Genomic DNA, 15,369 nt, shown 5'->3' with positions numbered 1-15,369 from the left:
ACAGTCTGGGTGGCCCTGGGCAGGTTGCTTACCTCTCCCTTCCCCAGTTTGTCCATCCAGCCAAACAAAAAGAGGAGCTAAAATGCAAGTCTCCAACATTAGCAGGTCATTAAGGATAAATGAGCTAACATCTAAAACAACTTGAAAATAAGAGAACTCTAAAAGCCATTATTGTTACAGATATTTTAAGGAATATATGAATCTGGACTTACGTATATGCTGTTATCGTTTGTTTTAAAAAAAACCCACTGAACCCAAAGATGTAGGGAGAGTTTGGTTGACCAAGAAACTTAAGAGAAGTATTAGACTATTTAATGTGGAACCCAACTTAAAATTGTACATCATGTGGTTAAGAAAATGCATACTTTTTTGAGCTTATGTAAAACTGCCTTGTTAAACTATATAAGTAAAACAAAAATCAATAGAACATTGAGGAGGAAAAAAAATATGCTATTTATAAACTTTCCCTTAAACTTTGGAAAGTTGTCAGTTTGATTTGATGACTGGAATAATCGCATTAGTAGAATTCATTGAACAGATATTTATATAAGCTCCATATACCAAATACTATTATCAGAAGAATAGGTGTTACAATTGGATTATGTAAAGGGTGCTGTAGGATATGTCTCCCTGGTGATCAATATAATAAAGATAATCACCTTCCTGCCTAACAAGTAGATCTGGAGTCCAGAAGAAGAACCTGGACTAAGGTATAGATTTTGGAAACCCTTATCACAAGTGGTTTTTGTTGTTGTTTTTAAAAGCTAGTATTTTTCACACAAGGAGGTGGATGGAGGAAAGCATGTACCGGGTCAGAGCTTATAGTTAGACTGAAGGGGAGAACACAGCCTCCGAGGCAGACTGGAACCATAGAAATAGGAAAAAAATAAAATAAAAATGGTGGCGAGGTCTCTGAAGTTATGGGAAAGAAAGCTTCAAGGAAGTTCAGGTGCCAGAGAGGAAGCAAGTAAAAGACTACAAATGAACAACAAAGTGGTGGTGGGTGATGCAAGGAGCAGAGGGAGGGGACTGTTGATACCAGCACTGGACAGGCAGTACTGTGTGGGCGGCCAGCTTTGCCTGTACGAGTTCATTCTTACATTGCAAAGCTTTCTCGTTTTGGTATTCTTTGAGCTCAATTTTCTCCATCCTTATAAAGAGGACAGTAGTAGTTCTTGATGTAGATGGGGCTTCTTTTCATTCATGTCTTAATTATCCCTTTCGCCTGCAGATGCTGGCATGAAGTAGGGAGTTGGATTCGTAGCTACTGGCAGCCTCTGTACTTGTCAGGAGCAGTGTTTGCTCTAAAATAAGTTTTATGTGAATAGACCTGCTGTGTCTCCATTTCATACAAAAGTTATCACTGAGTAGCTAAGTCTTTATAACCCTGAAGTGTACATGCTCTGTTAGCACCAACATATCACTGACTGCATGGGGAAATAGTTTACTTCAGTCCTTTAGAGGGAAAAAACAAAACCCGAGGGGTGCCTAGGTGGCTCAGTGGGTTAAAGCCTCTGCCTTCAGCTCAGGTCATGATCCCAGGATTCTGGGATTGAGCCCCACATTGGGCTTTCTGCTCACCAGGGAGCCTGCTTCTCCCTCTCTCTCTGCCTGCCTCTCTGCCTACTGTGATCTCTGTCTGTCAAATAAATAAATAAAATCTTTAAAATTTAAAAAAAAACAAAGAAAAGAAAATAAATATTTTTAAAAAACACCTGTAATGGAATGACAGTTTCAATCATAGATTAGTGTAACTCTTCAGTTTTGAAATAAACTTGAACCTACATGGGCCTATACAATAAATAAATGGGTTGTCTTCCCATTATTTTACGTAGAAAAATGGATGGGGTAGAGATGAAGACTAGAAAATTAGGGAGAAGAAAAAATGGTTTGGCATGAGGAATTGGTAACAGTTTTCAAATTCATTATTAAATTGTTTGACCTAGGGGCACCTGGGTGGCTCAGTGGATTAAGCCTCTGCCTTCGGCTCAGGTCATGATCTCAGGGTCCTGGGATCGAGCCCCATATCGGGCTCTCTGCTCAGCAGGGAGCCCACTTCCTCCTCTCTCTTTCTCTCTGCCTGCCTCTCTGCTTACTTGTGATCTCTGTCTGTCAAATAAATAAATAAAATCTTTTAAAAAAAAATTGTTTGACCTATACTTATTAACTAAGAAGTGCTTGTTATATATTATTAATCTTATTCAAGAAGAATCATTATTGAGGACATTTTAAAAATCACTGTTGCAGTTTCTGCCTAATAGAAACTCTCATATTTTATTTCCCATCTTAATTATGTTTTGCCCAAACTAAGTATTAAAATTCTTATATTCCCTGGGCATGTATTAATTAGTAGTGGATACTCTATAGCTGAAATAAATGGCTGCCTGTAATTGGCCATTTAAAGGTATAACTGGTAAAGGGTTAGTTGACTATATGTACATACAGTACAGTACAAATAATTGTGTAAGTAATTGCCGTTAAGTATAAGATTTTTAAAGTTAAGATAGACAAATATATGTCCCTGCTATTATTGGTATATGGTTTGGAAAACTCACAGAAGGGAGCCAAGTGCTTGCATTGCCTAGCAAAATAATAGGAATATGTAGTCATTCTTTCTGACATTTTGGCATTCAGGAGTTGTTTTTTTTAGTTAAATGATTTGGTTTGATTTTTTAAGTAAACTCCACACCCAGCATGGGGCATGAACTCACAACCCTGAGATCAGGAGTCACATGCTATACTGACTGAGGCAGCCAGGCACCCCTAGTGCACTGATTTTAAATGAGCAGGTTCAGGAATACAAAAAGAGTTGGGTGACTATGACTTTAAGAGTTAAAATAACTATGGGACAGGAATAAGATTTCTTATACTCTTAAACATCAGCCAAGGGGTAGTGTGGCCCAAATAGTCAACAAACCTTATGATGTGTATTCATTAAGCTAAATCACTCACCTTCTTTGTGATGTTGATGGTGTAAGTATAGTGCATGAGAAGTGATTCAGGAGTAGATAATGTGTCTGCCTAAGTAAATCTGTTTTCATTTTATTTCCTAGTACCATAACAGCCTGGGGGAAAGACCGTGAAAAAGATGCTTTTGAACATATAGTAACACAGTTTTCATCAGTGCCTGTATCTGTGGTCAGCGATAGCTATGACATTTACAACGCATGTGAAAAAATATGGGGTGAAGACCTAAGACATTTAATACTGTCAAGAAGTACAGAGGCACCACTAATAATTAGACCTGATTCTGGAAATCCTCTGGACACTGTATTGAAGGTAAATTTTAACACATAACTTGATTATTAAAATGCCTATAGATGAGCTATATTAGTACTATTTTAATTTCATTTGTGCACATACCATTTCAGAACTATTTTAGCATTACAGCCCAAGGAGGGTAATAAATTTGTCCAAGGATACATACAGTTCTGGGTTAGTTGTGTATCATCAAATAGATAATAATGTTGAACAGATATTTTCTACATACCTTGAAAATTAATTAGTAACATTATGGATGCCTGGGTGGCTCAGTGGAGTAAGCATCTGCCTTCCGACTCAGGTCATGATCCCAGGGTTCTGGGATCGAGTCCCACATCAGGCTCCCTGCTCAGTGGGGTCTGCTTCTACTCTCCCTCTGCCTGATGGCCCCCCTTTTTGTGCTCTCCTGCCCTCCCTCTCTCTCTCTGGCAAATAAAATATTAAAAAAAAGAAAAAATTAATTAGTAATATTAATCCTGTGATTTGGTTACCAATTTTGTGGTTTTTCTTTACCACAAATCATTGCTATACCTTTGAAGTTTTTAGTGCAGAAGAAATACATGCAAGGTGACATGGAAAAAAAAGAATTCAAAAATTCTTTTCAGGTAGTGATTCTTTGGAGCTACTGCTGATCCTCAATGTAGTGTTGCTGCTTTGCTTTTTTTTTTTTTTTTTTTTTTTAAGCATTCAGGACTTGGTTTGCCTTCTCTGGAAATCATTAGTGAAAGCAGGTTATTTGGTGCCTACTACTAGAAAAATATTGTGTTAAGTGCTTTACTTAAGCTGTGTCTTTCATTTCTATGAAGATGTGTAATAAATATTACCATCTCTTTTTATAGACAAAGCAACAGGCTTAGAGAGGTTAAAATAACTTGCTAAAGGTCACACAACCTGTACAATATGCCAGGTATCCAATATAGATCTTTGTAGCTCCTGCCTTCGCACTTCAGACTTTCCCAACTAATGATTAGATGATAAGTTACCCCTTGAGAAAGGGGGATAGAGAACCAAGGAAGTCTTTTCCTATCCCATTCAGTAACAGGCAATTTTGAAGATCTTAATCTGAAATACTAACAAATTGGGTTTTAGCAAATTTAACGGGTTTCATGTCTTTCTGAGAAACTTGGGCTGTATGTGCTTCATTTCGTGCTTTGTAATCATAGTTTGAGGTTTTATAATTCAGATGGATTCTATTTCGTTCTATCAGACAGAATAAGCCAAACTGGGGCACCTGCTTGGCACAGTTGGTTAAGGCTCCAACTCTTGATTCGGCTCAGGTCATGATCTCAGGGTTGTAGGTAGGATGGAGCCCTGCCTCTGACTTGTACTCAGTGCGGAGGCTGCGTCATATTCTGTCTCTCCCTCTGCCCCCTCCTGATAATGTTTTCTCTCTCTCAAACAAATAAATCTAAAAATATAAATAAGCCAAACAAACTTTTGGGCATAGGCAGAATAAATCAAAATCATAAGTTTGTCAAATGATGTTTTATATACCTACTAAAAATATGATATTTACTGCTTTTGATTCATTGACGTCTGGGTTACAGGCCCAGCCTGTGTTCACTGGGCACTATGCTCACTTAAAATTTACTGTTTAAATTTCCTAATGTCCAAGATTCTTTCCCTGAATCTGTATTAATTTGAAAGATGGGAAGAAGAAAATTTTGTATTTTGAGCGACTTTACAGTATAAATTGACATGATGGAAAAACAGCACGCCTGTTTCTAATGTAATCAAAAGGATTGAGACTAAATTTTAGAAGGCTTGTATATAGTGTTGTAAAATTTTTTAAGCAGTTTGATCAGTTTTTATATTCTCAAGATTGTCTAGCAAAGCAAAGTCATTTTTTTAACTACGGAAAGCTTTTACACACACACCCCCCCACACTCAGTTTTAGTTACTTTGTTGGGTTTGTATTTTCCCCTACAGGTTTTGGATATTTTGGGTAAGAAGTTCCCTGTTACTGAGAACGCAAAGGGCTACAAGTTGCTGCCACCCTATCTTAGAATTATTCAAGGGGATGGAGTAGATATTAATACTTTACAAGAGGTAAGTGTCTTATATTAAAAAGTTCTGATAAAGCATTCCTTAGAATTAAGCTCATCAGTTTGATAAATAGCACATAACGTAAGTACCACTCTGATTCTTTTCATAAATGTTCATGATCATATATATTTTTTTTAATTTTCAGCATAGCAGTATTCATTATTTTTGCACCACACCCAGTGCTCCATGCAGTCCATGCCCTCTATAATACCCACCACCTGGTACCCCAACTTCCCACCCCCCCGCCACTTCAGACCTCTCAGATTGTTTTTCAGAGTCCATAGTCTCTCATGATTCACCTCCCCTTCCAATTTCCCCCAACTCCCTTCTCCTCTCTAACTCCCCATGTCCTCCATGCTATTTGTTCTGCTCCACAATAAGTGAAACCATATGATAATTGACTCTCTCTGCTTGACTTATTTCACTCAGCATAATCTCTTCCAGTCCCGTCCATGTTGCTACAAAAGTTGGGTATTCGTCCTTTCTGATGGAGGCATAAAACTCCATAGTGTAAATGGACCACATCTTCCTTATCCATTCATCCGTTGAAGGGCATCTTGGTTCTTTCCACAGTTTGGCGACAGTGGCCATTGCTGCTATAAACATTGGGGTACAGATGGCCCTTCTTTTCGCGACACATGATCATATATCTTCTAATTGCTTAAAATTTATAGACACAATTGATCCTTGAATAATGCAGGGGTTGGGGTGCCAATACCCCCTACACCCAGCACAGTCATAAATCCATATATAACTTTTGACTCCCCCAAAACTTAACTCCAAATAACCTGCTATTGACCAGAAACTTACCAATAGCAAAAACAGTCAATTAACACATATTTTGTCTATTCTATGTGTTATACACTATATTCCTAGAATTAAGTAAGCTAGAGAAAAGAAAATCATAAGGAAGAGAAAATGCAAGTCTAGACATGGCAGCCAGACCACACATACTACTCTGTCCTCATTGGGCATCCTTGATACTAAACTAAAGATGTGTCATTATGAAACAAGAAAATAGGCGCCTGTTACGGAACACTTCCTTGTATATATAAAGTGAAAAGTCTTGACAGAGCTTGAACAGGTGTGTCTTTCTGGAATACAGTTACGAAATCAGATGGTGTTAATATGTGCTTTCTCAAAAGAGTATAGAATGGTTTGTCACTTCTTCTAAATTCAGCATTGACTCTCATCACTATTGAGCCAAACAGTGTTCTTGTTATCTAAAACTTTTGCGTTTTTCTTCGAAAAAGCTTTTAAAGCACTACAACTTTAATACCTAAAATACTCCATAAAAATGAAGGCTGTCCCTGCTATCATGCTGTGCACGGTCTCCTGTCCTAAAGCACTGGTATTTTCATGTCCATCAGTCTCCAGTAGCACCCGCTTGTATAACACAAGTTACCAAAGGATTTTTCTGTTTCCAAGAATTTTTGGTGTGGTAAAAGTAAGGTCAATACCCAAATTATAAATAGTTTGTGTCCCAAAGATCCATTTAAGAGAAAACTATGGCATATAACAAACAGCGGTTCAGTGGTGATGTGCATTTGGAGTTCCAGAACGAAGTTTCTGAAAGAGCTCGCTTGCAGTTACAGAAATGAGCTCTCCCAAAATGCCTTACTTAAGAAAAGTGGAAAGTCCCCAGACAACTCTTAAGACATTTGGTATGGGGAGGTTAGGGGCTTTCATGCAAAAAGGAAGGAAGACCTGAGTAGAGAGAGCTCAGCAGGCATTTTTAATTGTTGTTGTCTCCTTAGCTCAGCTAAATTAAAGCTTTCTTACTTGGTACCCGTTAAGAACTATTACCCATGCCTACATTTTAGCGAGTTTAGCCGGTGCTCTCACATGCATTTCTCCCCCTTTCACGTGAAAAATCACAGGCTGGAAGGGGGCTGTGCCATTTTCAGAGAACCCATTAGTTCAGTGTTCTTCCATGGCTCACACCCGGCACTCAACTCTGCAAGTCCGCTTGTTCATCCGTGGGTTTGAACTTCCGTGTAAAAACTGAAACTCTTCAGTTTTCTTTTTCTTTTTTTTCTTTATAAATTTTGAGAATGTATGTGCAATTTTTTTTTTTTTTAAGTTGAGAATTAGCTTTAAACTCGATGTATGTTTGTTTGTTTTAACTTACGAACAAGAAGTTAAATATCAAGACAGATACTCCTTGGCCTTCATGAAGCCTTGGTCAGAGATGAATCATCTGTGTTAATGCAGATGCACTTGTATGTTTTTTGACCTAAAGGGTAACACGTGCTTTCTTTGTCTTGAAGAGAGTCGAAATAAGTTTTCAGAAGCAAGGAAAGGAATTGTAGCAGTTTTGCTTTATACATCTACTAGATGCCTTAAATGTGACAAAATGAAAATTCTGTTTAACTTCACAAACAGCAGACTTCCCTCATTGTCAGCCTCACTCTTGAACTTTGCTTCCCTGTGACATCTTACGAAGTTGATACAACCCTGCTATAGATTTCTGTGTACCAGAATCTACTTATTTAGGAAAAGAGGCAGAAACCTCTCTTGTGATAGACACAAAACCTTAAATGTTTTATCACCAGTTGTTTCTCATTCCCTCATTCCTTTCATTCCCCCTACCCTGACCACAGTCACAATGGCAACACTACACATGCAGAAGCTTGGAGTGAAATCCCTTCCTTTCACACTTTTTGAAGTGGGTAGGTTATTTAAAAGAGAAAATGTGGAATAAAACTCTTTAGGCCTTACTCTTTCCTCACCATGTATGGTGTTATGACTCTAGGATGTTTTTGTTCATCAGTATGACTCAGCAAAAATAACCTTCCTCTATCAGATTACTTAGTTTTTGTTTCTTAATCCTCTAGATTGTAGAAGGCATGAAGCAAAAAAAATGGAGTATTGAAAACATTGCCTTTGGTTCTGGTGGAGCTTTGCTACAGAAGTTAACGAGAGATCTCTTGAATTGTTCCTTCAAGTGTAGTTATGTTGTAACCAATGGCCTTGGGGTATGTACAACTTTTACTCCTGTGTTAGTAACTTCTGTGTCTTTTACATTGAATAACTGCATTCTACCAAAGGATATGATTCTAAACTCCTAATATGCTGTCATATACCACTGACCTTGACTCCAAACAAGGAAAGAAAAGAGGTTAAAAAAAAGATGTGACTTGGAGAGGAGGAAAAATAAGATTTGAGAGATGATGCAGGCCACTCATTTCCTACTGCTTCAGTATTCTACCTTTGAGTCAGAAAGCTGACCATTTTGAGTGGGAATGTCAGCTCACCTAGCCATCACATATTAAAGATAAGTGGCACTGTCCTGTGTTTGAGGAAGGTGGAGCATGAGGTTGGAGTTCAGATACCACAGTCCTGTTCTGATAGTCTTAAAACAGGAGAACCCAAGCTGCCCACTTCCGGGAGCTGAACAGCAATCGCCCTTGCTGGCCCTTCTAGCCCCTGAGAATCTGTAGATCCAAAGGTGGGAGTGGGGGTTACTAAGAACTCCTCAATACCTGGCTTGGCCCCCTGCTTTACTTCATTTCTGTCTGTCTTTGGAAAATTCTGAGGTTGATTGACTACTTGCTTCTATTATATTGGCCTCCTACCTTTCTGATGTTTAAACTAACCTCTGTTCTCTTCGGGTTATCTAGGTCTTCTTTGCTTTTCACAGTAACATGGAATAGAGTAAAAAGTAACAAAAGGAGAGGTTATCAAGTAATGGAATGGAAGCTTTTACCTTAGTAAAAATCCTAGTTCCCTTGCCACAGATTCTCTAATACAGTTGACATAGATTTTTTTCAGTAGCATGCATGTGCTGTACTTGAATCTGTTTAAGGTAATCCAGAATATATAAGATCCCTTAAGGGTCACATGTTCACTTTAATGACTTCTTACAACTAGAGTAGTAGGTATCTCCAGTGGTAAGAAAGGATATTTAAGACTTTGGATTTTGTTCATACCTTATACCTTATACAACAGAGGACTCCGTTCTCCAACACAAGCTAGAGTGATGCTTCTAAAAGCCAGCTGTGGATTTGCTTAGTTATACCTATAAAATACCTAAGTTTTTTTTCTTGAATGGGAATTGAGTGAACATTCCTGATTAGTCTTATTTCTCTTTCTTCCAGATTAATGTCTTCAAGGACCCAGTTGCTGATCCCAACAAAAGATCCAAAAAAGGTCGATTATCTTTACACCGGACACCAGCAGGGAATTTTGTTACACTTGAGGAAGGAAAAGGAGACCTTGAAGAATATGGTCATGTATGTTCTCTATGCTGATTTTTTTTTTTTAACAATAGGTTAGCTTTCCAAATTAAGAAAGGGGGCTCCTATGTTGTATTTTTAAATTATTTTCAGAACAGATTTTTTTCTTGAAGGACAAAGTACTTTTGTGATAAAGTGTACAAATGCTGACCTAGTCTACCAAAATAAGATGAAAACCAAGAAGGGGCTAGATTGTAAGGCAGTGTATACAGTGGGTGAAAAACTTTATAACATTCAAAAAAAAAAAGTTCTTCTACACAGTGACCCACAGGGTAGTGATTGATGAGCTTCAACAAGATTTTGTGTACATATTCTTACTTTTACTGTCAATTTAGCAGCAAATAATTTCTGAAGAGGAATAGCCAAAAATACTAAAGGAAGCTATTTATGTTATAGTAAAACTATGATACTTTTAATAAAGGAAGGGCTGTCTAAATTCTGAGATGTTGTTAAAGATAATTGCATTTTTTTTTTTTTTTAAACTTAACAGAATCCAGTCAAGATGGTTTTCTTTAGTCTCATGTGATTTCTCACAGCAATTCTGGGCTACAAAATGCAAATTATGTTATCTTAATGTAAGATGTGAAAAGGCCAAGACTGGATTCTGATGACATAATAACAATTGGTGAAACCTAGACTTAACCAAGTTTCCGGATTCAAATCAACCAAACCAGAAAAATTCCTAGTGTGCCGAAGTGGTCCATGTGCTGTAACAGTCTTTAACATGCAAAAGTACACTTGTATTTGTGAACTCAAAAGTTACAAAATTTATTTAAACCACTGGATTGAACAAACTTTTAGAGGGAAACTACTTATGAACATTCATATTCTCAGAAAAAAAAATACCAAAGAAAGTTTATACCATACATTATCACTATGGATTCTTAATACCATGTCAGATATTCTGCTTAGAGTGTATTACTTTGACACTCTTGAGATTTTGAGGCAGAATATTTTTGTCTTTAAAAAGTATTTTGTCCCTAAGCTAATTTTTAGGTTTAGCCTGATGGTTTAGGGGTTTGGTAGCCTTCACTTAACTCTCCTAGCTACCAAGAGTTTGCTGAATTAGTGTTTCCAGATGGACTAGCGTCACTTTAGACACAGTCCTAACTAAGATTTTAAAAAGGCACTGATTTTAAGAGTATGTACATGATACTGTAGAATGTTTGAGGCAATAGTCCGTTATAATCCTAAATGGCATTTTAATTTAAGAATAGGAAACCCCATTCTCTGATAGTACTTAACTTTATGAGAGAGAAGGTCATGCATCTCAATCTCAATGCGAAATTTAGGGTGTTTTAAAGAGAAACTGAAGGCAGGCAGATAGTTCCTTAGGGAGACCCAAGTGGTTTTACCAGACCCAAAAGAGGATTTAGTTTTAATTCTCAAGCCTTGTGACCTTTGCATAGATCAAATGGATTACATGTATCAGTTAGTTCTGGAATATACAGTTTTTAAATCAGCCACGGAGCATTCATCAAGAAATCAGTACTTTTTTGTTTCTGGCTTGGTTTCTTGTTTTTTTTAGGGGTTTTTGTTTGTCCAAAGTCCAAAACTCAGTGACTAGGAAATTTATCACATTCCAGGGTGGGTAAGTTTAATCAGTATTGAGTCTGTTGTCTAGGAACAAGGGAAGGTCTGGCAGGCTTTTCTTGCTCACCGTCCATCATAATGATCAGCGACAGCAGGACTCTTCGGGCAGCCGAGCAACTTCCACCTGAAAGCATCGAGATGGATCAGCTAGGATTATTTTGGATTTTCCTTCAAGGAAAACTTTTAAGAATATTTAGCTTCTTTTAAAGCTAAATATTTTTACATAGCGCTTTTAGATACTGCCAGGCTCTCTGCCTGCTCCACAAGCACTGCATATAAAGATATTTCATAATTTGAACACCATAAAACATCTCTGTGTTTGACTAGTCAGTCTAATTCATCAAAGCATTAATGAAGTATTTTGCTTGATTGTTAATAAAACTTACATTTTTATGTTTACATAAAATATGAAAATATATTTACATTGTTTTATTTGTACAGGATCTCCTCCATACTGTCTTCAAGAATGGGAAGGTGACAAAAAGCTATTCATTTGATGAAATAAGAAAAAATGCAGAGCTGAATATCGAACTGGAAGTAGCACCTCATTAGGCTTTACGAGTGGGTGTGTGTGCTCGCCTGCGTGTGTGTGTGTACGTGCATGCACACACGCGGACACCTGTGTGTATGTAATAATGTTTATTGTACAGATGTGTGGGGGTTTCTTTGTGTTTTATGATACATTACAGCCAAATTATTTGTTGGTTTATGGACATACTGCCCTTTCGTTTTTTTTTTTTCCAGCGTTTAGGTGATCTCAAATTAGGAAATGCACTTAACCATGTAAAAGATTAATGCTAAGGCAAGCTTTTTAGGGCCCTTTGCCAATAGATAGTAATTCAATCTGGTATTGATCTTTTCACAAATAACAGAATCCAGAAACTTTTATATATAACTGAAGATCACATAAAACAGATTTGCATAAAATTATCATTGATTGCTTTATGTTTATATTTAACTTGTATTTTTGTACAAACAAGATTGTGTAAGATATATTTAAAGTTTCAGTGATTTAACAGTCTTTCCAACTTTTCATGATTTTTATGAGCACAGACTTTCAAGAAAATACTTGAAATAAATTACATTGCCTTTTGTCCATTAATCAGCAAATAAAACATGGCCTTAACAGAGCTGTTTATGTTATTGTACAATTTGAAAATTATGTCGGGACATACCCTATAGAATTACTAACCTCACTGCCCCTTGTAGAATATGTATTAATCGTTCTACATTAAAGAAAATAATGGTTCTTACTGGAATGTCTAGGCACTGTACAGTGATTATATACGTTGGTCATTGTATTGTACCAGTGAAATGCCAAATTTGAAGGCCTGTACTGCAGTTTTATATGTCAAATATTGCCTGTGGCTCTAACATGCACCTCAAGATTTTAAGGAGATGTTTTTAGAGAGAATTTCTGCTTCCACGATAGAATATATACATAAATGTAAAATATTAACAAAAGTGGAAGTAGTGTATTTTAAATTACACTTCTGAATTTATTTTTCCTATTCTATAGCTGATACGACTTAAATGAATTACTGGAATGGGTAGTGAGTGTACTTATTTTAAATGTTTTGATTCTGTTATATTTTTCATTAAGTTTTTTAAAAATTAAATTGGATATTAAATTGTATGGACATCATTTATTAATTTTAAACTGAATTCCTCAATAAATAATGCACAAGCAAGTTCTTAAATGAGGATAAATTAAAGCATGATGACATGAGTTTGAAGAGAAGAATCTTAACCAAGAGTAGTAAGTTGGCTACATTCAAAGTGTTCAACATCAAAAATGTTCTAGAGTGATTAACTGCTAGATTCTGAGTCAGTCATCACATCTGACAAGAGACCAGTTTTGTTTTAATGATTCTTGTCTATTTACGTCTGTTCTAAGGCAGGGGTTGGCCAACTGTGGCCAAGTTCAGACTGCTTTCTTTTTTATAATAAATACCTGTTATCTATGACTGCTTTCTTGGGACAGTGCAGAAATCAAGTAGTTACATAGTGACCATATGACCCACAAAGCATGAAAAGTTTATTATCTGGCCCTTTGCAGAAAAAGTTTGTTGACCCCTGAGGTCTAAGAAAAGGAGTGTGTGCCTTGAAGTTTAAGAGAAATGTTGATTTCCAGGGACAGGAGGAAACTATGTTGATAAGGAGTTTGTCTTTCTTTTGTCCTTTCTGTTCTTATTTAAGAATCTGATCTTGGAAGACCAATTTTGAAAGCTTTACTAACATGACTTTAAATGTGAAATTTAAAAAACTGAAAAGCCATAAATCATTTGTCCTAAACAGTTACAAGAGAAAGGTATTTATCAGTAGAATAATGTCTCTTAAAAACATCATTAAAAAGAAGGTGGGTTTTGCAGATGATTCTAAACACTAGTTTATTGAAAATAATAAGCACTGTTCACTTTTATTAAGAGTTTTCATCCTGTAATGCCTAGTGGAAAATAATTTTAAGCTAATTCTTTTAAATGTATCTAAGCAAAAATTAGTATTAAAAACACAGCTTTCTTCACAGAATGTGCTAAGGGGCTTTTAGAGAATTAAAACACCATATTTATTACCAAATAACAACTTTGATAACCACCCATAATTTTGATTTTGTTTAAAACATTGGAATTATACTACAGATAATATTCTTTGTGTTCTGTGAATCTCAGCAGTTTCAGAGTAGCTAGGGGATTTTATTTTCAGACATCCGGTGAATGCTAACATCTGTGCAGTAGTGCATGGCGTAGAAGGAGAGAGGTGGAATGATTAATTCTATTAGCCACTTGGAACTGAGTAGTCTGAATTTCTGTGACTAAGCACTTAATATTTGGCCATCCCCATTCTCAGTAGCAAATGGTTGACATAGTTATCAACTAGAATTCTGCTGTGTGTCACCTTTAAATCAGCCTAACTCTTCCAGACAAAAGCAAATGGCATGTTTGGGTTTGCTTAAGTCATTAGATTTGCAGTTGACATCAGTTAATCCCTCTCAGTTTCATAATATCATGAAGCATTTGTATTTTAAATAGAAGATAGGAGTTCTGTGTTAAGACTCTTTATTTGTACTCTATACTTCAAGTCAAATGGTTTTAATGATTATCCCTTATTTCCTTTCTTGAAATAAATTGTTATGAAAATATTTTATAATGAAACTCATCTTGGAAAACTAGAAAGAGAAAAATGGCAAGGTAATTATTGTTCTGTTTGCCATAATTTAGAATTCAACACTTAAACAAGTATTTTGTAGTTTTACATTCCTTTTTAACCCATTCAGTGGAGAATGTCCAGCTTTTCTCCCAAGTTGTATGTTAATTCTAATATGTATATTACAACATCAAAGATAAAACATGTAATAAACATGGAAATAAAGTTTAGCTCTATTAGTGAAATGTTAAATTTGACTGTGTGCTTCAAATAATGGCCATTTCCAGATTTACCCTCTTTTAGGTATTCCTCCAATTCAAAGAATTAGAAAATGAGAGACAGGCATTAGGGATGACTCCTCTATTTTCTGCCTTGTGTAGCTATCCAAATGGCAGTGCCTCTTACTAAAGACACTGGAGAGAGACCAGATTTGGGGGGAAAGGGCACAATTCCTAGGTTAAGATCTGAGATGCCATTGAGACATTTAAATGTGGATATTAGGTAGTTGAATTTACAGATTGGGGACAGGAGGGTCTCCAGGTATGAATTTGATGTACAGCTGGTCATGAAAGACACAGGAAAGGGTACTTCTCTAGGGAGACAGACTATGCCCTGGCAAACCATCCTGTCTGTTTTTGTAAATGCAGTTTGATTGGAACAAGCCATGCAGGTTAGTCTGATTATTGCCTATGGCTGCTCTCATGCTACAGTGGCAGAGCTGAGAAGTTGTGACAGACCTCAAGGCCTATGGAACCTAAAATAATTCACTTTATGGGCCTTTAAAGAAAAAATGTGCCAATCTCTGCTGGAGGGTATAAGGAAAGGAGGACCAAGGGCAAACCCAGAGGAACTCTAAAAATCTAAGTGGCAGAAGCTAAGCAGGCAAAGAAGACTGACAAGTAGCAGCTAAAGAGATGAGGGGAAAACCAGGAGGAGTAAAGGAAGGATGAAAGAAGGGAGTGTTTCTGCACGGTGTTGGAGATGTGCTGAGAGACCAAGTAGAGTGAGGGATGAAAAGCGTCAACTGCATTGAACCTGGAGATAACTAGCAGCTTCCCAGCATTCCCTGCACAGTGGCAGAGGCAGC

At 36.8% G+C, this 15,369-nt stretch overlaps 1 protein-coding gene across 1 annotated transcript in view; it reads left to right on the top strand.

The window, feature by feature from the left end:
• Positions 1 to 12,774, top strand: part of NAMPT (nicotinamide phosphoribosyltransferase) — a 39,008-nt gene extending 26,234 nt beyond the window's left edge. Inside the window, exons 7-11 of the mRNA XM_082691904.1 lie at positions 3,054 to 3,279; positions 5,191 to 5,310; positions 8,145 to 8,285; positions 9,408 to 9,542; positions 11,580 to 12,774. Of these exons, the coding sequence (XP_082548030.1) occupies positions 3,054 to 3,279; positions 5,191 to 5,310; positions 8,145 to 8,285; positions 9,408 to 9,542; positions 11,580 to 11,690 (733 nt within the window). The 3' untranslated portion in view covers positions 11,691 to 12,774. The remainder of the gene's footprint in view (positions 1 to 3,053; positions 3,280 to 5,190; positions 5,311 to 8,144; positions 8,286 to 9,407; positions 9,543 to 11,579) is intronic.
• The last annotated feature ends 2,595 nt before the right edge of the window (positions 12,775 to 15,369 follow it).

This window comes from Mustela nivalis (assembly GCF_964662115.1).
Source record: "Mustela nivalis genome assembly, chromosome: 12".
Classification (NCBI taxonomy): Eukaryota; Metazoa; Chordata; class Mammalia; order Carnivora; family Mustelidae; genus Mustela; species Mustela nivalis.
Note: the sequence above shows the minus strand (reverse complement) of the source record. Positions and strands in the feature narration are given on the sequence as shown.